Source organism: Limanda limanda, chromosome 1 (assembly GCF_963576545.1).
Source record: "Limanda limanda chromosome 1, fLimLim1.1, whole genome shotgun sequence".
In the NCBI taxonomy this organism is placed as follows: domain Eukaryota; kingdom Metazoa; phylum Chordata; class Actinopteri; order Pleuronectiformes; family Pleuronectidae; genus Limanda; species Limanda limanda.
Genome location: NC_083636.1, coordinates 30825048 through 30847942, shown reverse-complemented (window position 1 = coordinate 30847942; position 22895 = coordinate 30825048). Strand labels below are relative to the sequence as shown.

General features: G+C 41.5%; 1 protein-coding gene across 1 annotated transcript in view; it reads left to right on the top strand.

Moving 5' to 3' along the window:
- The first annotated feature begins 8501 nt into the window (after window positions 1-8501).
- The window catches only part of ptpn13 (protein tyrosine phosphatase non-receptor type 13), a 44926-nt gene continuing 30532 nt past the window's right edge, over window positions 8502-22895 (top strand). Inside the window, exons 1-6 of the mRNA XM_061076831.1 lie at window positions 8502-8745; window positions 14368-14487; window positions 17395-17561; window positions 19227-19292; window positions 21039-21224; window positions 21452-21539. Coding sequence (XP_060932814.1) covers window positions 14373-14487; window positions 17395-17561; window positions 19227-19292; window positions 21039-21224; window positions 21452-21539 — 622 coding nt within the window. The 5' untranslated portion in view covers window positions 8502-8745; window positions 14368-14372. The remainder of the gene's footprint in view (window positions 8746-14367; window positions 14488-17394; window positions 17562-19226; window positions 19293-21038; window positions 21225-21451; window positions 21540-22895) is intronic.

The following is a 22895-nucleotide window of genomic DNA, read 5'->3' as shown; positions in this document are numbered from 1 at the left end:
GCTGGCACTGCAGCTTTCTGATCAGCTGCATGGTAACAACATGCACGGCTTTGGCAGGTGCGTGAGCACATTGGTGTGATTTACAGACTTTCTCCCAGAACCTGGAGCACATTTGGAGGAAGAGGGCAAGAGGGGGGCGCTAGTGAAACTTGTGTGCCTTGTGTAAAACAAGCCCCTGGATACTCCTAACACATAAAAATGATAAAAAGGTTTAATCTGACAAGACCACAGAGCTTTTCTAATGCTAAGATTAAAGTAATGTTTTCTAAAGTAGAACACCGCTGCAAAGGTATGTCTCTTTCACATGGCAAAATTTGTAGGCAGTGTGAAATTCTTCTGCTAAATGTGTTTTATGAAAATATTCTTTATATATTATTGTTTTCTGAGATATTACTTTTCTGAGGCTTATACAATAATATTAGCCTTTGGGTGCGATACTTCATTGTCCATCTTGCAACGCTCATGTTGTTTTTTCCTGTACTTGTATCACATCTTGTACTTGCTTGTATTTCCCCTATGCCCCAAACACATGTGCGTACTGATAAGAATATTTGTTGTTTAATTTTTTCAATATCTGCCTACATGATAACATGGTACATGCCTTTAGCTTCCGCAGCATTTAATAAGTCTTTTAATGAGAGTGCATTAAGAGATTTGATGATATGCAGCAGGATTTTATGTAATGTCATTAGTCTGGAACAAATGCCCCTCTTTAAAATCCCTTGATGGCCTCACAGTTGTGTCTGACCTTTGGTGGCTCTTAATTCTCTTTACAGATGTGCTGCGAGGAGATTGGCGCCAAATCTAGAGGAGATTAAGAGTCTCGCATTCTGTGATATCTGCAACACAAAACAAATAAAGGCTGCATTTTTGTCGGATCAGATCCAATTATATAACTGTGTTTTCACTCTGCAGGCCCATCTCTCTGTGTTTGTTGTAGCCTGAGCGGATAAACTTTCATGCAGCAACAATAAAACTTTATTCATAAGAAAATAAAAAATGAAGTAGAGTAAGACGTTTGCATCCCTTTGGGAAAGACATTAAAACGATAATTGCTGACCAGTAATAATTACGTATAATTTAATGCTACCAGTTGGTTAAGTTCAGTTGATAGACAACCAAGGCTGTATATAAATATGAACAAGCGTCTCCGCTTCCTCCCGCTATCCAGAAATGAAGATGAAATATCCCGGATACTGCACCAGAGGGAGATGAGACGCTTTCGCTTTTGAAATTTACTGTACAGTCTATGATGAATACATACATACTGTGAAACCTTTCATCTTTGGATTCATGTATCTATGGCAATGTGAACATAACAGCACATAAAGAGAAACACACTCCTGCAAACACATCAGCCGAAAGTGACACTTATTCTACTATAAACAAACTAACAGCACAACTTCATTTATCATCTAACCAAAAACCTTAAATACATTTATTTATCACAAAAACCTCTTTCTTACCCAAATAATTTGTCTATTATTCTGGATCCTATTTGAGCTGCTGTAACGGCATAAGGAGTATGGATTATTAAAACCGCAGTACTCAGCCGAGGTCACAGAAAGCGTTCCTCAGTGATCCTTTCATTTCTAATGACGACACTGACCTCACGTATAATTGTTCAAACCACAAACCACCAGAAAGAGACGAGAATATTTCAGCGATTAATGATCAGCAGCGATGGTTTTTGGAAAAGGTATTTTCATGAATTTCTCAACCTCTATAAACCCTCACACCGTGCTATATACTGAACTGGTATTTATAACGTTTTCTCGCTTAAACTCTGCTCCCCTGAAAACTGGTGGCAATTAAATCTTCATTCATACAGGGTTTGAGATGCTGCCTCGTTTATTTGTCTTCACAACACATGAATGCATTAAATCCACCTATTAGGCAAATAGTGACTTGTGAATATGGGATATACAAATAAAATTTGATTGATTGAAATTTGATTGATCGATGTCTATAATGATTTTTAATTAATGTAATTTCATTTTAAAATAAATCCACATCTTAACAGCTGAAACAATAAGTCAATTAATCAATGATTAAAACATTCATTTTCAACAATTCATTAATCAATAATGAAAATAATCATTAGGCACGGCCCTGTGTTAATCTGCAACTATTCTAATAAGTAAGCAAAAAAATTGTCAATATTGTCTGTAGTCTTCTAAAATGTGAGGCTTTTTAAATGTTCTCAAGAATTCAGTATTTTTTGGCTTTTGGACAGAACAATATATTTAAATATGTCGCCATGGACTCAAATAATCAATTAATTGTGAAAAAATATTCAGCAGATAAATCAATAGTGAAACATAAGCATAAGTTCCAATTTGCTGATCAATCATGCCTGTAATTCCACCATTATCTCAGTTTGATACATTGCCTTACTTTATTACATAACACAGGATTAGAGTACTGGTGATCCAAAGTCTGCAAAACAAAATGGAATTACAGTGCAGCCATCCCAGTCTGCGACGCAACATCAGCCTGCTGTGGTTGCTCTTTCCAATTGATGGGCTCCCGTTGCTTAAACCAGCTACCTTCCCAATCAATATCAGTGATTATCTGTGTGTATGTGTGTGTGTGTGTGTGTGTGTGTGTGTGTGTGTGTGTGTGTGTGTGTGTGTGTGTGTGTGTGTGTGTGTGTGTGTGTGTGTGTGTGTGTGTGTGTATGTGTGTGTGTGTGTCTGTAAACCTGCAGTGGTTGTACTACCTCACATGAAACAGACTGAATAATGCTGAAGCCTCTTTAGTGTAATTCACCACAAATATTTAGGAAAGATTCAGACTCCTGTCTCTCGTTTGTCACAAGCTGCCGATGATGAAGAGGATGAAGAGGAACATGGTGCAACCTTTGATTCTCCTATTAAAAGAGATCTGTCACTCTCTTCGGCCACTGCAGAAACACCCACAAAAAGCTTTGTTTAATTGTTAAGCGTGTTCCCTGCAGCACTTTCACAAGCATGGAAGCCCGCCTCGTGAATTATTCAGCAGCCAAGGTCACAGCGCTGAAGCGTTTTCTCTTTTCCTGTCCCGAACGTGAAGAGTTTGTTGTGACACCTTTTAAAAACCTTCACCGAACTCCACAGCACCAGTAATTAGTCCTGGACTGCGGGCGTGGAACACACACACACACACCCACACACACACACACACACACACACACACACACACACACACACACACACACACACACACACACACACACACACACACACACACACACACACACAGGTACGTGCATGGGAAAGCAAAATCTGAAAGGGAAAAGAAGCATAAACACAACAGTAACCCCAGCAGTTTGTGCTCCTAAACTGGAGGTGGTGTGATGCATCCCAATCACTATAATGGGCAGTGTGGGTTTCGGGCTAATGAAGTGGGTTTCCAGTAATCCACATCAGAAAATCAAAGCAGATTTAAGAAAATTACCATCCTCTGAAGCTTCATCTCTTTTAATCCAGAACAGAATGTATTCTACTGTAGCATCCCGCCCCCTCTGCATGCAGCTTTGAGTTCAGTTTTAATAACCAGGCCCTTAAAACTTCCCCTTAATACCCTGGACCCATCAGCATCAGAGCCACCAACCAGAACTCCTCATCAATCAATAAATCAGCATCAATTCCGACTGTTTGTCTGGGATCATGGGGCCATCTACCTCTGCCAGCTCTTACGTGATGGATCTGAGGCTGGTGCCATGTCCCTGGTTGAGCACTGACGGTCTGCATAATGCACAAGGTGCGCAGCTGACTTCTGTGGGAGAGGGGGGGAGGAGGTGGAGGAGGAGGAGGAGAGACAAACTCTGCATGTGAGGCCTAACAGTACCAAGCCTGCATGGGCAAGGCTTGTGTTTTGAAGAGGAAGCATCTTTCCTGCATCATCCATTTGCAGCACTCCACCACACAGTCAGAGCGGTTGGATGACAGATAATCAGGTGATCAGATGCAAAATAAACAAAGAGAAGCATCCTGCACATGACAACCCTGTTATGGGATGTTATTCTAATAAGCAGTGGGATGTTTTTAAGCCTACGGGATGGAGATGGAGAGCACTGATGGACAAGAGTATAGCGCCAATACGTACAGTTACAGAAACAACATCTACCAAGATACTGTAATTTATTTATTTATTTAGTTGTTTATTTGTTTATTCCAATCATGGCTGTCCCTTTCCCCCATCACTACATTGGACTTCATTAACCTTCCCTACCAATCAATATTCATCACTCCACCCTCCTCCGGGCAGCAGCTGGTTGTCCGGCGGAGCATCGCGCGGCATCCACCGCCGAGCATCCCACACCGCAACCCCGTAACCGGCCCTTACCATTCCGTGTCAGCTGATGACGATCCCCAGTCCGGTGACGGTCCTTTTCTCTCTCAAAACATCCCGACGGGAGACAGTGCTGCGGCGGCGACCATAGCTGTGCCAACGGCTTGATTCAGACGATCAGAAAGATGGAGAATTAATACATCAAAAAATATGTGTCTTAAGGAAAAAGGAGCAGAGGTGGACGCAGGTTGGCTGATGCTGAATCACTCTCTCTGTCTCTCTCTCTCTTCCCACTGATCACCACCTTGCAACCATTGTGCTGCAAGATGCTGGCTGTACCATCGTGGACCTACCAGAGCAGAGAGAGAGAGAGAGGGAGGGAGGGAGGGAGGGAGGGAGGGAGGGAGAGAGAGAGAGAGAGAGGGAGGGAGGAAGGGAGGGAAAGAGAGAGAGAGAGAGAGAGGGGGGAGGGAGGGAGGGAGGGAGAGAGAGCGAGGGAAGCTTAGAGAGAGGGAGGGAGGGAGAGAGAGATGGAGAGAGGGAGAGAGAGAGGGAAGAGAACGGAGGAGGAGGGGGTACAGGGAATCATGTTCCCATGGCAACCCAACAGGAGCACGTCTGACGTCAAGCAGAGAGAGAGAGAGAGAGAGAGAGAGAGAGGGAGGGAGGGAGGATGGTGAGAGAGGTGGAGATCTCATGTGAGGCTCTCTCCGGATGGGAGGGGTGTTTTGGAACGTCTCTCTCTCTGTGTGTGTTTGTGCGTTTGTGTGTGTGTGTGTGTGTGTTTCCATCCTGGTCCCTGCCACCACCACCCACCCTGTGATCTTAAGGCTCATCTCACACATATGTAATTCTGTATTGATGCAACCAGCAACCAGTTTAATATAATAATAATAATAATAATAATAATAATAATAATAATAATAATAATAATAATAATAATAACAATAATAATAATACTATTAATAATATTGATAATAATAATAAAGGAACTTAAAGTATCTCTGCTCTTTCTTTGGATATAATGCTGAAATCAAGGCTATATAAATTCATTTATGAAGTACAATCTACTACAGCAACACTACAGAACCAGTACAGAAACAAGTATCATAAAATAGCAAAACAAATATAATACCTGAGAAAAGTATCAGCTGCACAGGCCTGCCTGACTACACCAGCTCCAGTTGCTATATTTGTTTGACTTTTGGTGTTGAGCAGGTATTGACTGTGTTTAGTGAGATTTTATTTACATTTATTCAAAACAAAGTATCAATGTTACAAATACCAACATATCACTGGTAACATGAATATATTATCTATTGATGTGATAAAGACACCATTATGGGGATGGGACAGTTCCTGTTATTGTATTTCTCCAATACTTCTTTGCTTTACTGGCACAGGCTCAAATGTATGAGGTACCCTGACATGCACAGATATCAAACATATCCAACACATGACCCATATCACCCAACAAAGATAAATGGAATTCATCAGAGTGGAAGGACGTCTCTGGGTCTGCTTGGACAAGACTCTATTCGTACATTCTATCCAGTTTTTTTATACTAAGACCGATTTTGAATGTTTAAAGCACAGGTCACCCACCGGCCTGAGAAAATCCTGAGGATTTAAATAGACGCCCACTGAAGTTGCCCACATGAGCTTTAACATAAGTGCACACTCATTTCAGAGGGTTCCTCTAAAAGTGGCAAGTTTTTTTTGGCAGAACTAATTTCAAAGGCGTTGAAAGGAAAAGAGCTCAAGCAAAGTTTTTTAATTCTCTGCAGCTGGACCCCGAAGGCTAAACTAACCAGTCAGCTAACCACACGCCTCCATCCTCACAATACCTGGCGCCCCACATTTCTAACACTGTCAGAACAGGCAAATCCACTCTTTTAAGTCTTCACTGCAAATGGCCCCTGGGGCTCAGAAGAGCTCTGATGAGGGAGGTATTTAGGACAGCACTGACAGAAATAGAAAGAGGTAGGAATCCCAAATTCAGAGCCTCTTGGTTACACTTCATGAGACATGAGTCATCACAACCCTGTCGGCCTCTCAGTCTCCTGCGTGGGGGCCTCTCTGCCTGAGGTGATGTACAGAGATTAAAGACTATTGTTTTACAGAGATAACACATCATTTTGGCAACGGTTTATCTAACGACTTTTCCATGCTGCTACAAGTTAGAAAACTGCAGAAAATGGCTTAAACATGACAAACGTTTATAACAGTGATCATATATACCGCACTCTGTGTGGCCAATGGGAAAAGCTCCTGGTAAAAGTTCAGGACAGCTCACACACGCCGGGCAGCAACCAGCCCTCCAGTAACTCAACACGTTCTTCTCCTTTTCTGGAAAATGCCATGAGCTGTAAATGAGGAAGTCATTTAAAAAATAATATTGTGTTGTAATTTTTTCTAGATGAGGCAAATTAAAACTATTTTAACCATTACATGCCACTAACTGCAATTCCCAACAGCTAGAGCCAACAATAGAGCTACTTGTCTCCATCAGGAATGTTCACCATTTAATCAGATTACTCTGTGCCATTCATGAGGAGAAAGAGAATTTGTAAAGGTGGTGTTTTATGCACAGATTGCTGATAATGCTAAGAAACTAAAATTGTTATATTCCGTGACAAAATCGATGTGATTAAATTTGTCCTATTTTCTGTTTTCTAAGTCTATTCTGTTGCACAGCAGCAGTCACATTCGATTTTCCTGGGCCTTATACCGAACCACTTAACTCAATTTGAAAATGGTCAAAGGTAACATTCAAAAACTTTCAAAACGGTCAGAAATCATATCATTCTTTATCAAATAAGGTGGTGCTAAGTACGAAGAGCATGTCCTGTTGACACTGAGCCCCACCAACCCCCAAATGGATTGGGGTAAGGCACTGGATTCCTGCCCTAGACTGATGGGTGATCAGTCACAGACACATACTGTTATCACTCAAAGCCTCTGAAATGCTGGAAAACATGAACATTCTCTATCTAGAGATAAAAACCAGCATCACGTCTTATCACTTCAGCCCAGTGGAGATAATGATCATGCATTTTTAACACTGACAGGCTCTGGCAGGCAGAGATAGAGAGAGATAGGCCTTTCACCACAGCCACCATTGTTTAGAGGCAGCATGCACTGACAACTAAATGCCACTAGATGGCACACGACAGTCCATGAATGTGGAGCAGCAACTTTGAAGTGCACCATGGGAAGGAAGTGCTCAACTGTGAATTGCTTCCGGACCGTTTGAAATGACTGTCAGGCAACTTTGATGTCATGGGAAAGGAAATATAGGATGTCCTTGATGTGCAAATCACATAAGACAACAGGAAATAAAAAAACACAAAAATCTTAAAACAAAACAGCAAATATATAACACAACTGCAAAAAAAAGGAAAGATGACAGGAAATTACAAAACACAATGGCAAACAAGAAAGTAAAGTAAAAAAGAAAACTCAATAAAAAATCACAAAACAGTCTTGTCTAATAGCAACTACGTTAATGTTGTTGTGTTTTGCGATTTGTAATCGTGTTTCGTAATTTGTTTTTGTTTTGAAATGTGTGTATTGTGATTGGTCGTGTTTGTGATTTGTTTGTTGTGTTTTGTGGTGAATTGTTGTGGCTCGTTGTTGGGTGTCGTGAGTCAGATTGTGTGATTTGCCACAATGTTTCTTGATTTAAGGTTGTGTTTTATGATTTGTCGTCGTGTTTGTGATTTGTTGTTGCACTTCAGGGCCACCGTAAAAAAAATAACCTAATTTTGACATATATATTTGTTTATATACTTAGTAAATTGTCAGCTCCTCTTCTCAAAATAGTCCAGGAATGAATAATAAGACATTAGATGATGAAGTATCTGATCAGAGGTTTGCTTTATCAGCTATTGATTTAAATAAATAAGTTCAGTCACTGGAAGGGAAATAGCTCAGGGGGTGAGGAAGGTGTGTGACCCCAACTCACACTGATCAAACCATCTTCTCCATAATCAAACATTTCCTCCCAGTTGTGTGTCTGTGTGTGTGTTACTATAGAAACGCCAGTGGACAGTCAGGTGTCTGGTTCCTCCCAGTTCCTCCCAGTTCCTCCCAGTCACTCCCAGCAGCCAGCCCACGCTCCCCGGCCTGAGGGAGGGGTTATCCGGCTGCTCGGCAGTAACACGGCCGCTCAGAGCCGAGCAGTGGCCCGAGAACACGACTTCTGAGCTCGAGTGGAGATTTTTTTATATTTCTTTGTCTTTTTTTTAATCCGGAGGAGGAGGTTAGCTCCGTGGTGTCCGCGGGGCGAAGTCACCGCTGGGGCCCGGGAGGAAGGACCTGTTGCCCGGGTGCGTGTGTGCGGGACTCCTCGCCGAGATGTGTCTTTGTGGACGGGATGGCGTCTGCTCCCGCTGCTGTGAGCACACATAAGCCTCGCCGGAGCTCCAGCCTTTCCCTGCCGAGTGTTCCTGTAGCTCGTCTTCTCCGGTAAGTTTCCCATTAGCCGCTCAAAGAAACACTTATTTGTAAAGTTAATTGTTTTTTCAGCGAAGTTTGGCGTCGCCGCTGTCAGCTCTCCTCTCTCTCTCTCTCTCTCTCTCTCTCTGCCTCTCTGCCCCGGGAAGCTGAGGGCTTGAGTCGGCTGCTGCTGCGGTGCTAAAGCGCTAAACTCTGTTTGATCTTATGCTAAAATGGCTACTAATGGCTACTTTAACTCTTATTCTCAGTGTTTAACCAGGAAGTTCTGCTGTGTGCGTGTGTGTGTGTTTGTGTTGCATTAAAGCAACACAACAAATGACATGAAGCATCTTTGACCACACTAGTGACGACCCCCCCCCCCCAATGCAGCAGCCATGAGAGCCCACAACATGGTGCCCCCCCCCCCCCCCAACAAACTTCCTCAAAGTTTCCCTCTCCTGCGTTTTTTTCTGCAGCCCCTGACCCACATGCATGCATCACTTCAGAGTCTCAAAGTGTCAGCACTGGCTGAAGCTTTTATTGGGAGGGGGGGTTGCAAGAAGCCCACTTGTTCCCCCTCCCCCTTCATTACCATAGAAACGTAGTAAAGTTGACTCAAAAGTCAAAGGTCGGCATGTTTTCTTTTGTGAATCTGTGTCATTCAAGACTCAAGGAAGAAACAAAGTGATGGAGCGAGATCCGTCCTGCGATGGAGTGAGCATCATCGTAGGAAAAATAGCCAGTGGGGTTGGGTTTGTGTGTTGGGTAAAGAGGAGGAAGAAGGGGGGGGGGCAGTTGGAGTGAGCTTTTTCTTTTCTTTTCTCTTTTTTTGTGTGTGTGCAAAAAACCCTGCTCTGCACAGCAACCCTGTGATTAGCAGAAATGGAGCGGATGAGGTCGAGACCAAAATGAGAAGTGAGGGCTGTCGGTCCAGAGTTGGGCTGATAATCATGGAATAGTCGTGGCTCTCCTCCTCCTCCTCCTCCCCGTCCCTGGCACTGCTGAGAAACCTAACGTCCAGGGTGGCTTAAGACAGAAACCGCTCCATGGCTGGAAGATGCAGGGTTTTGGTGATGTAATGGACAATGTTGTGTCCATCAGGGGTTTAATAGAAAATCTGGAAAAGCGTGTGGGCAAATTGCCTCAGTTGTGAGCGGGGGTACAATTAATGACAACCAGCCACTGGGTTTACCCTTTTATTTAGGTGAGTCACCACTTGTGTCGTGCACCATTCCCGCTACTGTTTTCTTTACAGGAAACACGGGGACGGCACGTCTGTAAACACAGCCCCAGTGGTTCTACTGGTGTCACTGGGAAGAACACGTTGAAGATGGTGCATTGACATCAGGTTCCTTACCTGTGCGTCGACAGTTTACATTTCAGCTTTCTGATCTTGGTTTGTTGATGTACTCTGAAAACATAACTTCTTACATCATTCCTCCTGTTGAGAGGACAGTCAGATCCAGACCTTCCTGGATGCCGTGTGTTTTGAATTTGATGCGTGTGCGCTCGCCGCCTGCACAATGCGTTATGATTCTGGGAAGAGAGGTTCACTCAGAGTTTGTCGTTGAATTTTTCCTGGCACGTATCGACTTCACCTCAGCGCTGGCACCGAGATCCTCTCCTCGCCAGCTTCTGTTCCAAATGTGTTTGCCAGCTGAGACCACAGTTGTGATGTTTGGAGAATATGAGCAAATTCCTGCTCATATCTTATGTTATGAGTTATGCTTTTGGAAGAAGAAGTGGAATCTGGCGTGTTTTTATGGGGGATTGCTTCAAAAGTGCAGCTACTCTGGCTTTCAAAAGATTTCGGATTAGCGGAGAGAAAGATGTATGTACTTTTCTGGCCTTCCTTTTTGTTCCAGGCAAATGGAGAAGGGATGAACATTGAAAGGAAGCAGAACCTGAAATTGTTTCTACCTTCTGGGTTATTCAGCTGAGGTGCTAGGTTTCAGGTTGTTGTTTTCAGTTCCACTTCATGGGTTGCAGTTGTGTCTCAGACAGGAAGGTGGGAGGAAAGGAAAAGCTTCACTTAAGTGCTGAGTAAAGAAGGCTATCACGTTTCCAGGATTATTTTCTTTAAAATCCTTGTGACTGACTGTCAAACACTTTGCAGCAGCAGCGGACTTAAGCCATGTTTAGTTGGTTTTTTTTCCGTTCTAGTTCTAGTGTGGGAATACCTAGGAACAAACATGCCCACTGTTTGATGAAAGAGGGAGAGAATGAGGCGCTGAAGTGGGGAAGGCTGTCTGCTCTCACTGTTTTGGGCCGTTGCCTCCTAAGCCCCCTCAATAATGAGTAGGACCATAGTCCAATGAGAGAGGAGCTGGCCTGTGCAGCAGCCTCAGCGCGGATAAAAAACATTCCACTGTAGGTCTCTGTTGAAATAACAAGGGCCACAAAACAATCGGTCTTCACAGCACCCGCTCTCCCCATTCTCATGGGTAATGAGCAAGATGGGTAGTAACCCACTTCGCCTCACACTTCACGCCTCCAATTGACTAGAATGGTTAACCTGCATTCCTGCATAAACTATTAGTCCTCTGCCTCATTAACTCTCCTCTCCGCTTCACAGGAAGGATGTTGTTTCACATATTTCCTTCAGATACGTTCCACTGACACCAATGATACTGCTGACACATTTATGGGAAGCTGCTTTTAGAGGAGTGCCATTCTCCGATTTGTCTCTTTATGCCAACGCAACAAAACTGGTTATGCTGCGTTTCAAAATGTATCTTCAACTCTGAATTTGTTTTCATTGTATCAACATCTCTGGACCTAATATCTGAAATAAGAACTGTTGGATAGATTGTCACAAACTAGGTGAGATGTGGTTCCTAGATTATATATGTTAATTAATTCAGTGCCAGTCTAAATTGAAAGAGAGAACTATGTTCGAACCCTGCTTATTTTCTTTCCTTCACATGGACGGAGCCATGGTAGCAAGGTCTTGTCAATACATGTGTTCAACCAATCACGGGACATTCTTAGCTGTCAATCCTCCCGTATCACTCTTATTATATAACATCCAATAAGTGATTAAAACCACACTTATGAGAAAAAGAACTCCATACAGTTTGATAAGGAAGACATGAAATGACATAAAAACTTACTTAATGTGTGACGCGGCCTCCAAGTGGTGATCAAGAGTCTTTGGCTTCACTTTTGGCGAGCAGTCAGGTCGTCCATCTTTGCAGTTTATATGAGGAATATGTGCATAAAGCATTATTGTGGCTGAAATATAACCAGTTGGTCCATAAGGAGGTCGACTGGCCAGATTTGTAGCCAGTTTTGTGATGTGTTTTGCCAAAAGCATAAAGCATGAACCCCTTTTTGTTAGTCAAAAGTTTATCAATGTACATGAGGCGAAGAGACACAGAGGTTCCCAGAATGAATGGACTTCTGGTTGACTTGCATACACACACACAGCAATGTGGTTTGTGCTTTTGTGTGATAACAAACATCTGTGAATATATGAAACAAATGAATCAACAATATAGCCAAATATGGTCCGAGACCAGGGCTCAAACCCACAGGTGCATTGCTGTTAGCAGAGTGTCAAAAGAACAATATCACAGAACACAGTCAGACACATTTCACTTGTCGCTGTTAAGCTCTTTTTTGGGGTTTCCGAGCCAAATCTGTGCACCTGCCAAGCTCTTGGGTTTTACATTGAAGAAGTGTGGAAACTATTTTAAGGTTGTTGTGGACAGTTGTGCCATAGACAATGAATGATGATCAAATGTTCTCTCATAGTCTCTGGTACTGATCCCACACATGGCTGATGTTTGCTTGATCTTGCGTAAAGGTTAAGACTCGTTTCCTGTTTGGATGTCTTTTCGTTTGCTTTGTTTTTTAAGTCATGGGCTAAACGTTTTTTCGATTTATATAGTCATGAGTAACAGCTGTGATGAGACAAGTCCAAATAGATTCAGTGTTGTGTTTACTGTGGGTTTGCTGAGCTTTTTGTGAGGAAAATTAAGCTTCAAAAGTTCAGAACATCAGAAAAGTTGTCGGTGGTAAAATGACGGATTTGTTTTCAGTTAAATCCGGTTTCTCAAGTTTCTTGTTATATTGTACTATGACTGTCTCTTGGCCAGGTATTGGGAAATTTGGTTGCTTCACACTGAACCAAATGTTTTTTTTTGTGGTATCGTATAAAGAGGAGGAACAAAAAAAAGGTATTTGAATTGACTTGGGGCGTTTTCAATGTTTTCATTATTCTTGGCTACTTGACATATTTTTCCTTGGTTCATAGCTGGACTGGCCATCAGGGCTACTGGAGCAATTCCTATTGGACCCCCACATTAAATGTACAATCCATTATGTTTTTATTGGCCCTGTTAGTCTCTTTACTGCCCATCTCTGTGTGCTGGTGTTTCAGGTTGTTCATGACACTGTGCTGCGTGCTGCATGCAAGAACTCTCAGCATAGGTTTTTCTGATCACTTGATTTAGGTGCTGTGCAAAATAGCTTAGACGCTGCATTTGGGTCTTGTAATAAAGGAAAAACCCTGTATTTGCACTGGAGGTTGTGCAGAATATTGTCATATAGTTTGATTTACAACTGTGGAATATGTACACTTAATGTTTTTATGCACATAAATATTTTCCTCCATAATGGTACAGGCTTCGCTGGCCACCAGGCCAATGATAACATCTACTAGGCCAAACATTTTTTTAAACAAAATTATAAATGAGACCAATAACTTTGCAAAATGTCCATATCATGACGCTCTGGCAAAATCATTCTCCAAATCAAGGTAGATAAAGTGCAGCAATGAATCCTGCTCACTATGTTTATGATGTTGCTCAGGCCAAGGGTTAAACAGCTTATTTTTAATTCAATAGAATATTTCGGTAATTGTTTTAATTGAGAGTGATTTCTTTTGCTTGGTGCTTTTGCGTTTCTGAGCACTTTGTGTTTTTGGTTGTTTTGATAGGTATGATAAACTGGAAAAAAATTGTTTGGTAAACACTGACTTTTATGCACGATATGCACTTTATTTTGTCTCAATAGAAGCTCTGAAATGCTGAGACCGTATTTTTGCAATCAACACATTCCTCCTAATGCAAATGAGAAATTGAAGTCACAGCAATAAAACACTCCCTTGCTCAACTCACTAGTTGTCACGGCTCCGACCACACCCATCTTCAAACTCAGCCTTCATTTCGATCTCAACTGCGCCTGTCAAGTTTTATTTTTGAAGTTTATCCGGTTATGACACACTCACACTCGAAATAGTTGGACATTGCCACTTTGTTGAATGTAACTTGTGTAAAGCAGGATGTGTCTCCATGTGTAGCTCTTGTGCTTGTACTCCTCCTCTACTGCAGACATGGATAAGACTCTGATGCCGGAGTTCACTTTAGGGCATGAGAAAGAACAAAATGTTGATCTGAACTTAATGTGCCAAACCTAACAATGATCCCAACCCAGCCTGGGAAGTTAAATATAAAAGTATAGGAGACATACATGATGTGAGGTGCAGATGTACTCCGTCCTACCTTGTGCCAGAGGCTCCTTTCATATAACAGCAAAGACAGCTTGTGCTATTTTCTCCTGTTTTTATGGTTTAAGCTTATTTATGTGTTTGTGTGTGTTATTATTGTCTGGTATAAATCAGTTGTCTCCTTTTTACTCTGTGCACAGGGAAGATGCATGTGTCTCTGGCAGAAGCCCTGGAGGTCCGAGGAGGTCCGCTCCAGGAGGAGGAGGTCTGGGCGGTGCTCAGCCAGAGTGCGGAGAGCCTCCAAGAACTCTTTCATAAAGGTATTGAACATGTGGACATCAAGTCCTCAGAGACCTTTCCTAGAAATGAATGTACATGCATAAAACACTTTCCTACACACACCACTTTCCTATGTCCCATCTTTCCTTTATTTACTTTTTATACAGCCTTCTCTGTAATTCTTCTAACCGTTTTTTTAACATTTGTAATTGCCCGTTGTCAGATCCCATGTAATGCATTGTGTAAAATTCAAAATACTGGATTTTAGCCTTTAAAACATCCTGAATATGTTAAAATATTACTTATAATGTCTTGAATAGGTTTAAGTAGGTCTTCATTTTGTTAAAGTTAATTTCACAATTCTTCTGTCAAGCTTAAAAGTCTACAATCACCCCGGTCTGAATTTATCGCAGAGCACTTGTCGCAGCCTGTATTTTACGATGGTTACTCTGCACTATACTTCTTCACCTTACTGTCAATTATATTGAAGTATAATTCATGGACTTTCATGGATATTCCTTCCTGTCATACGTGATATACGTAGGTTCTAAAATGTTATTTGCTGCAACCTGCTAGAGCCTGGCATGAAGGTTATTGTTTTCTAGGTTAATGTTCATCTTGTTAAAGTTACCTTTATTTTATCGATGATGTCATTCAAATTTAAACTGTGCAGTTATTTAATTGTCAGCATCATTTGTAAAATGGTAGTGTGCTTAGTTATGTTTTTATTGACCTCATTAGTCATCGGTCGTCCTTGAAGGCCGAGGGAGATGAAGTTGTCCTGTAACAGTGGGTCTTTGTAAATAAAGGAAACTTCAACAACGGCTGACTAAGAGAAGCGTAACTATGGAGACGTTGGACAGGATATGAGTCAGGGGCCGTCGCACAACCTTGTGTTTTTATTAAAGGTTAAAGGTGTTGGTGCCGTTTCCATCCGACACATTGGTGCTGCTGATTATGTCGACTTTAAATGAGTCAACAAAAATATTCATCATTGTTGACATGGAGAAGTAGCCAAGATGGGACCGTGGGTTTCTGATCTAATCGGTTTGACCTTAAATTCCACAGTTGTTGACAGATTCCGTTTGAGAACTTTGTGAGAAGCTGTTGGAATTCCCTCTGATCAGTGTCTAAATCTTCTGAAACGCTTTTATAATGAGGAGATTCTCAAAAACTGCCTCTGAGACGTAGTTCTGAACATATTGATTTCAAGATAAAAGGTTGGATACTTGTGTGTTTTAGATGAATTAATCTGCGCATGACGTTGTGCTGCAGTGATTGTGATGGTTAACAACCCCCCTCTCTTTCTTTCCTCTAGTGTGTAGTTGTGTAGCTATACTGAGAAAATTGTGGCCTCTCGTGTACAAGTACAGTTTTAGACTGCTGAGTGAGGCTTAAATTTGAAGAGCAGATGTTGGAACCAGCCATTATATAGTCACCGAGCTATGTAAAGAAGTATGTTTACCACAGGAGTGGATAAATAATAGCGGCCATTTAAACATTTTTCATGCGTTAGATGACCTATTCAGCTATTAACAGTCATGGAGAAGTTGAGTCTTTACTGGTTTATACTTAAAATAGCATAAGTTTCCGACTTACAAAGATTTTTTTTTGTTTCTGTCAGTGTGTTGTGTTCTGTTGTGTATGTATGGAGGCTAAATTTACCTTTCCAAATATTGTGAGTGGAGTCACCTTGTCGAACACTTATCCATTAGCACACATGTCCACTGTGGTTAAACAGTAGTGGATAGTTACTGTTTGACTGATTTGTGTGAATAGGTGATGTGTGAACTTTTCAGATTTGTCAGAGGGATTCCTCCTCATGCTCCCATCTTCATATTATGCAGGATCATACAGAAACCCGCGCCTTCTACATTTGTTTGTTTATTTGTCTCCTGTTTATCTCCTCTCCTGTCTGCTCTGCTGTGTTTTTGTAATTCATCCGGGGTTATATGCTTCTACACATCTGTCACTCTCCACTGCCGTGGGAATTGAATGCATGGTGCACAGTGCAGTTTGTCAGCATCTACATTTGTGGGACGACCTATCACTGTAATAAATCATGATAATTCCCAGCTCAGATAGTGTCTTATCAGGCTGATGAACAACATTGTTACCTGATAAATAACTTGCAATTGTACACTTGTATGGTACATATTCAAGTCCGATATTTACATTAGTGGTTCTGTTAGATCCTGTATGGTTTCATTTCAGTTTATCTACAGAAAATGTTGTTTCCTTTGTAATTCATCCTAAAAAACAAAACGTACAGTATTTGCTCAGGCTGAGTCATGAACTTCTTCTCAGCTCTGTTATGGCTTCTCCAGAGCAAAAAGTTCCGAGTGGGATACACCTAGCAGGATCTCCAAATGTTCACTTTGTGTTTTAAACAGGAAACTTGTATTTACATAGTAAATTCCAGGTTTGGAAAGCAGATATTTGGTGCCTCAAATCCCAGTTCGGCTGTTCATTTTTCTGCGCTTCTCTCCGAGTCGAGTATCAGTCGAAGAAAAGAATTTTGCAGCACTGCTCAAACATTCCTTTGTGTATTTTTAAAACATTCTCTGACCAAAGTGCTGGCTGCGGCTTTGTAGGAAAAGAGAATTACGCTGTGTAGCCGTTCCTCTCTGTTTCCATGCCTCAACAGTTCTTTTCTTGCAGGCTAAGAAAGCAACATGTGTTTTTGTTTACTTCAGTCATCTTGAATTTCCATAAACTCCAAAAGCCTCTGCGAGAAACATTCACTGTGGTCCGATTTGTCTGCAGTTAGGCAGTTAATGCTTGGATGCTTTAAAACACAGTACTTCACTTTAACAGTGTGTGTATGTTTTTTTATGATAATGGCTAAGAATCCAAATAATGGAATTCCAACACGTTGTTGTATTTGTTATCCTGTTTTTGTTCCTGATCATATCTCCAGTGGCTTAATTATCTGTTTCCCCCTCCAGACCCTTCAGCCATGGGCTTCATCATCTCTCCCTGGTCCCTCCTGCTCATGCCCTCGGGCAACATCTCATTCACGGACGAATATGTGACCCAGCAGGACTTAAGAGCGTTCACAGCTCCTGAGGTCCTGGAGGGGCTTTCCTTGACTTCAGTCTCGGATATAGAGAAGGTACAAACTTTACACAACCCATGTGCTGATAGAAACTCACAAACGTACAAGTCTATATTTTCGAATGCTTCATTATTGTGCATTATATGACCCACATCTTTTGTTAGTGCTTATGTGTTAGGACACGTTGGTGTTTTTATTTTATTTTCGCAGTGTAGACCCTGATGCTGCACCTTTTCTTTGTGATGTTATGACACACATTGCACTTCAGAGTGCTGGTGTGAAAAGCCATGAGCAAAGGCTCCCATGCTTGCAAGGGTACAGTCAGTCAAGAGCCAGTCCTCCTTTCGGTGGGTTTAGCAGTTTTCTTATACCCAAACATTTTGGTGTAAAAGGACAGTGTATAAAAGTGCACATATACAGGCACACATATTTTTGTTGCCTCCAGCTTCCCTACAACTGACCTATTTCTTCATGGTTTGTGTTCAACTGGTGAACTGCTTTATCTTTTCTTTCATTTATTATAATGAATCTTGTCATTATATGCTCAAGCTGGAGTTATGGCTGCAGACACCCTCTCTTGTGGTGATTGATGAATTGTGCAACTGCAAGATTCAGAACAAGAGCAACCGTATTATTAGTTCCTGCAATGCAAGATATTACTTCTTTAACATATTCTCAGAACCACGCCCCCCCCCATTCATCCCCGCCCCTCTGGTGGAGTAGCCCAGAGCTTGCATGACTGGATTCCTCTCTCTGGCACAGCCCCACAGACCTCAACACAGATTTGTGCTGAGTCAGTTTTCCAGCCCTGGGCCCGTCTCCCCAGCCGAGTTATTTCAGTGTTGAAAGTATAATCTGTTTCTCTCATTATCAGACACTGGGTAAATATACGTCAGCTGCGAATGCCCCCATTTTTCCTTTCACTTTTTCTCATCTTGTGCGGTGGTTATCGCTGCTTTTAAAGGGAGCCTTTTAAGTTTCCACATTTTCTGAAGGCGCGAGTGTGTCTTTAAATTTACGTTGTGAGATCTGTTCCTAAAAGAACTAGAGGAGTGTGTTGCATTCTTTGGCAATCCCCGAATTATTCTTTCCTCTACCAAGCTCAACATTCAGGGGAAGTGACTTCTCTCCAAGTAATGAGTGCAGAGTAATAAGGACAGGAAAATGGAAAATGTTTTTGGATTTAGACTGAAAGCCCCTGTTTTTTTCATTCCCAGAGAAGAAGAATGAATTCCTTTTATTACACCAGCAGTTAGTGAGCACTGCTCTGTCTCTCTCTGTTATACACATGAGGAAGTTTGACTTATTTCAACAAGGTTCTGTGCCTAGTGAATCTAAATGCATCTAAACCTTTATATTGCTCATCTTTCTATTTCTTTACTTTTTTTTACCTCCAGCAGGGAGGTTGTGTTTTCCCCTCTGTCCGTTTGTTGGTTGGTTTGTTGCAAAGCAATCGGTGAATGTTATTTTCACTTTCTCTAAAATAGCAAAAAGGTTTTTTTTCACATTTTAACAATTTTCCCCCCGATTAATTTTTGACTCTTGATGAAAAACAACAGGCACAATCAGTCAAACTCAGTGAGAACTTGATTAACTTTAAGGGGACTAATGGGCTTTGGCAGAGCTGTGCCAAGGCCTCTACTCAGTGCCATTCGAGATTCTTTAGAGACAGAGATTGAATGAAGCTTCTGTAACGTAAGTAATGTTTTTTTGTTTTTACAGATGCACATGTACTCTCTGGGGATGACCCTGTTCTGGGGAGCGGATTACGAGATCCCCCAAAGTCAGGTAAATCATTACTACAGACACTGTCCTACAAATGGTTTGCAATAAGGAAACATATACAATTGGTTATTAACCTCATGAGGAGGATGACGGAAATTAATTCATTTCCAATAAACTCAACAAAGGATTTTTGCCTTTATGCTTTCAAAAACTAACCCTTTCACTACATTGTGTCGAATCAACTGGACTGACACTAGGATACAAGACTATCAGGAGGGAGCACTTTGCATATTAAAAACTGAAAGAGTTAACAATCCAGAGTAAATTCATTGTCAAGGTTTGATAATGTCTCCCATTTAAGTGAGGTTGGCATAAAACAAAATCCAAGTTTGTATTTTCACATCACACTGGCATCATGATAATGTGCATAGTGTGTGGTAACACACAATTTATAATACTTCAAAGAGTTCCATATTTCAGTCTTACTAATGCAGCCCAAATGGTTCATAACTTTTCTGAAAGCAGCAGTTTCTCAGCGTCTGCCTTTTTGATCTTTATCTGAATATCTCATCTTGATAAGAAAAACGTGCAAGCTCAACGCACTCTGGAACAGATTTGAATGTGCAAATAGACGGTCCTCTTTCACAATGTGTTCCTATCTCAGTAAGAGCAAGCCAGGTGTAAAACACAATCCTCACAGCGCGTTCAGAACTGTGAGAAAGTGCCGGTCACAGGTTTGAGACAACAGAACTTGCACTCACAGTTAATTATCCGCTTCGCTTTACTTAAGAGCTCAGGCTCAATCGGCTCTGATCATATAATTTTCTTCAAACATTGCTGTAGTTGTGTTCATGGCGACTGCAAAGTTTGTAACAATCTTAAAGTCAAATAAAACATGTAATAATTTCTGATGCATTCAAACAATGAAAACAAGTGTCATAATAGACATGCATTGGAAACCCTGGCTATTCAGACACTTTAGGTCTAAAGCTGCTTTCAGTCATGCAACTGAACTCCAGAGATTCTTAGTGGAACAGAGTTTCAACCACTTCCAGCCTCAGCACTGTGGCATGTTTCCAAGGGAAACGGAATATGTGGGCTGGGTATAGTTGCTGGACAGATTAAAGCGAAGATTTTCCGCTGAGATTGGACTACTCAAAAGTGAGCTTTATAAAAAATAGAGTGATACTGAGCTGTGAGATAGTTTTAGAAGACACCTCCCTCTTATGATGTTTCGTCAGGAGATGGAGGATCATAAATATTAATTCTTTTGGAAATGAAAACATTGTGAAAAAAGGAGTATATATATCTTGGCAATACTCTTATTCACTCTACAAAACCAACCCCTGAGTCAGATAACCTTTCGGAGCCAAAGCCAAAAAATCCACATTAATACTAAAATAATGAATTGTAGCCGTTTTTGTTTTTTTTTGTGCAGGGAAATTATCTTACGTAGGAGAAGAAAGTACATTTTACGAGAATAAAGTCATAATTAAGAAGAAATTCATAATATTACAACAATTAAGTTGTACTTTAAGTGTCAAAATCTTTAATTATATAATATTCAAGTGGCTCTAATAATCCGTAGTTGTATTTAAGCTCTTGGAGAGAAGTCAATTTATAATATAAAATATGTTGATTTGATTGAGTAGGTGGAGATTTAAAGTAGGTGGTGGGTTTGTACCTCGTTATCTAAACACAAAGAAATCGGCATGATAATACAGATATCAGCTTCAGAGATGCTTTAGACTCAACAGTACCTTGTGCTCTCATCACTGTGTGTTAACTGTGATTTTGTTTGTGATGTAGCCCATGAAGTTGGGGGAACACCTGAACAGCTTGCTCCTCAACATGTGCGATGACGTCACAATAAGTCGAATGTCGCTGCGCACGGTGCTGGACATCTGCAGCAAACACATCCGAAACTCCACCTGTGACCCTCCCTTCTCCTACATCCGAAAACTGGTCCGCTTGGTACTGGGCAGCCTTTCTCAGGTACACACTTAAGTCATGGAACTACAACACAACACAACACAACATTCAATTGTCTATTGTCTATATTTTAGCATCTTCCAGAAAACCTGTGAGTTATCTGCTTAGATAATGTGGCTAGTGATGCTGGAACACAATTTCAGGATGGATGACTGTCAAATGGAAAAACTCTCTAACCTCCTATCTTTTTTTCATTCCCTTTACTTCCACTCTCATTGTCTTTTCCTCAGCTGGACGGTCTGTTGACTGATAGAGAATCTCTTCCAGAGCGGAGTAAAGAGATTCGAGAGAGGCTGAGGGGAAAAGGTTTACCCTCGGGTAAGATGAGCTTGCACTCGCACACTCAACACAGAGCAACTAGATCTGCATTTACTTGGTGTCATGTATAGAGGAAGTTTTTAATGGTGTAGAAGGTCATTTATTTACACAGTGATTTTAAATCTATCTCCTGCCGGTAGTTCATGATAGTGGTTTCTGCTTAATACAAAGCAGGCCACACATATGTTTCCTTATCGTCATTTGAGTGACAAAATGTAACAGAGCCTGGAACCAGAACAAGTCCCCAGACTCTAGATAAGTAGGCTTTATTGAGGTAATGTTGAAAATATTTAACGTGATATTTAGGTCAAAAAGTAATTGAGGCTTTGATCATTGACAGCGTGTGGTTGGATATATTGTTTATATATTAAAAGTCGGATCTACATTGCTTCCCTGTTGTCAAGCTATTCATCGCTCACGTCCTGGCTTTCTGGAGGGAAAGATTTTAAAAGCAGCAGCAGTACAACCTTGAATCGCATTTAATTCAGGAAAATATGACCGAATCCTCCCAGTGGTTTTCTGAGAGAACTCCGGCATTTTTCCAGGCCGTGGAGAGGAGAACACAGAGCGAGCATGGCTATATTCCCGATTATGTAAGCATGGCATTGATTACAGATGCATATTTTGGAGTCACCAGTGAAGCTGCTGCTGCTGTTTGTATCTGTGCTTTGTCTCTGCGGCGGCAGCCCGCCCTAGGGAAAGTACATGCAAAGAGTATTACTCAGTTCTTGAGCGTCTTTCTTCTCAAGGAGCGGCTCTTTCCCTTCTGTATTCCAGTGCTTTCAAGTTGTAATTGCTGCTGAGGGAACTCAGTCATTGTCTTTTTTTTTGTTTCATGGTAGATATTTTTATGTTTGCCAGTTCATCGCCGCTGTCTTCCACATGACGGCAACACCCCACTCGTATGAGCTGAAAATCTTGTGGCAACAGTTGACTTCTTTGAAAAATAAAAGGCAGCCTGTTGTGATGTTTTTCTGTGCCTTGTGTGCCTCCCTGGGTTTCTGGAGGACGCTCCATCTTTGATGTGTTAAGACTGAGCATATGCTTTGTAGATTAAACCACCACATGCAGCATTTTTACAGGACCTAGCGTCTCCCTCTGCTCTCTCATTTCTGCATCCCTTCGTCTTGTTTTTTGCTCTTGTCATGCACATGTCGGCCGCCTGAGCCGTCATTGGTGGAGTTCATGCAGTCAAAGAAATCCACATTCATTATTTAGTAATACAAAATAAAGGAGTGATTGATGGGCTGGATGATTTGTTATTGTGGCACAGTTTACTCTGTTCTGTTGTTTGTCTTTAGGTAATGGGGGGGAAATAAGCTACAGCACAAAACAGACGTGCAGACACAGTAGGAA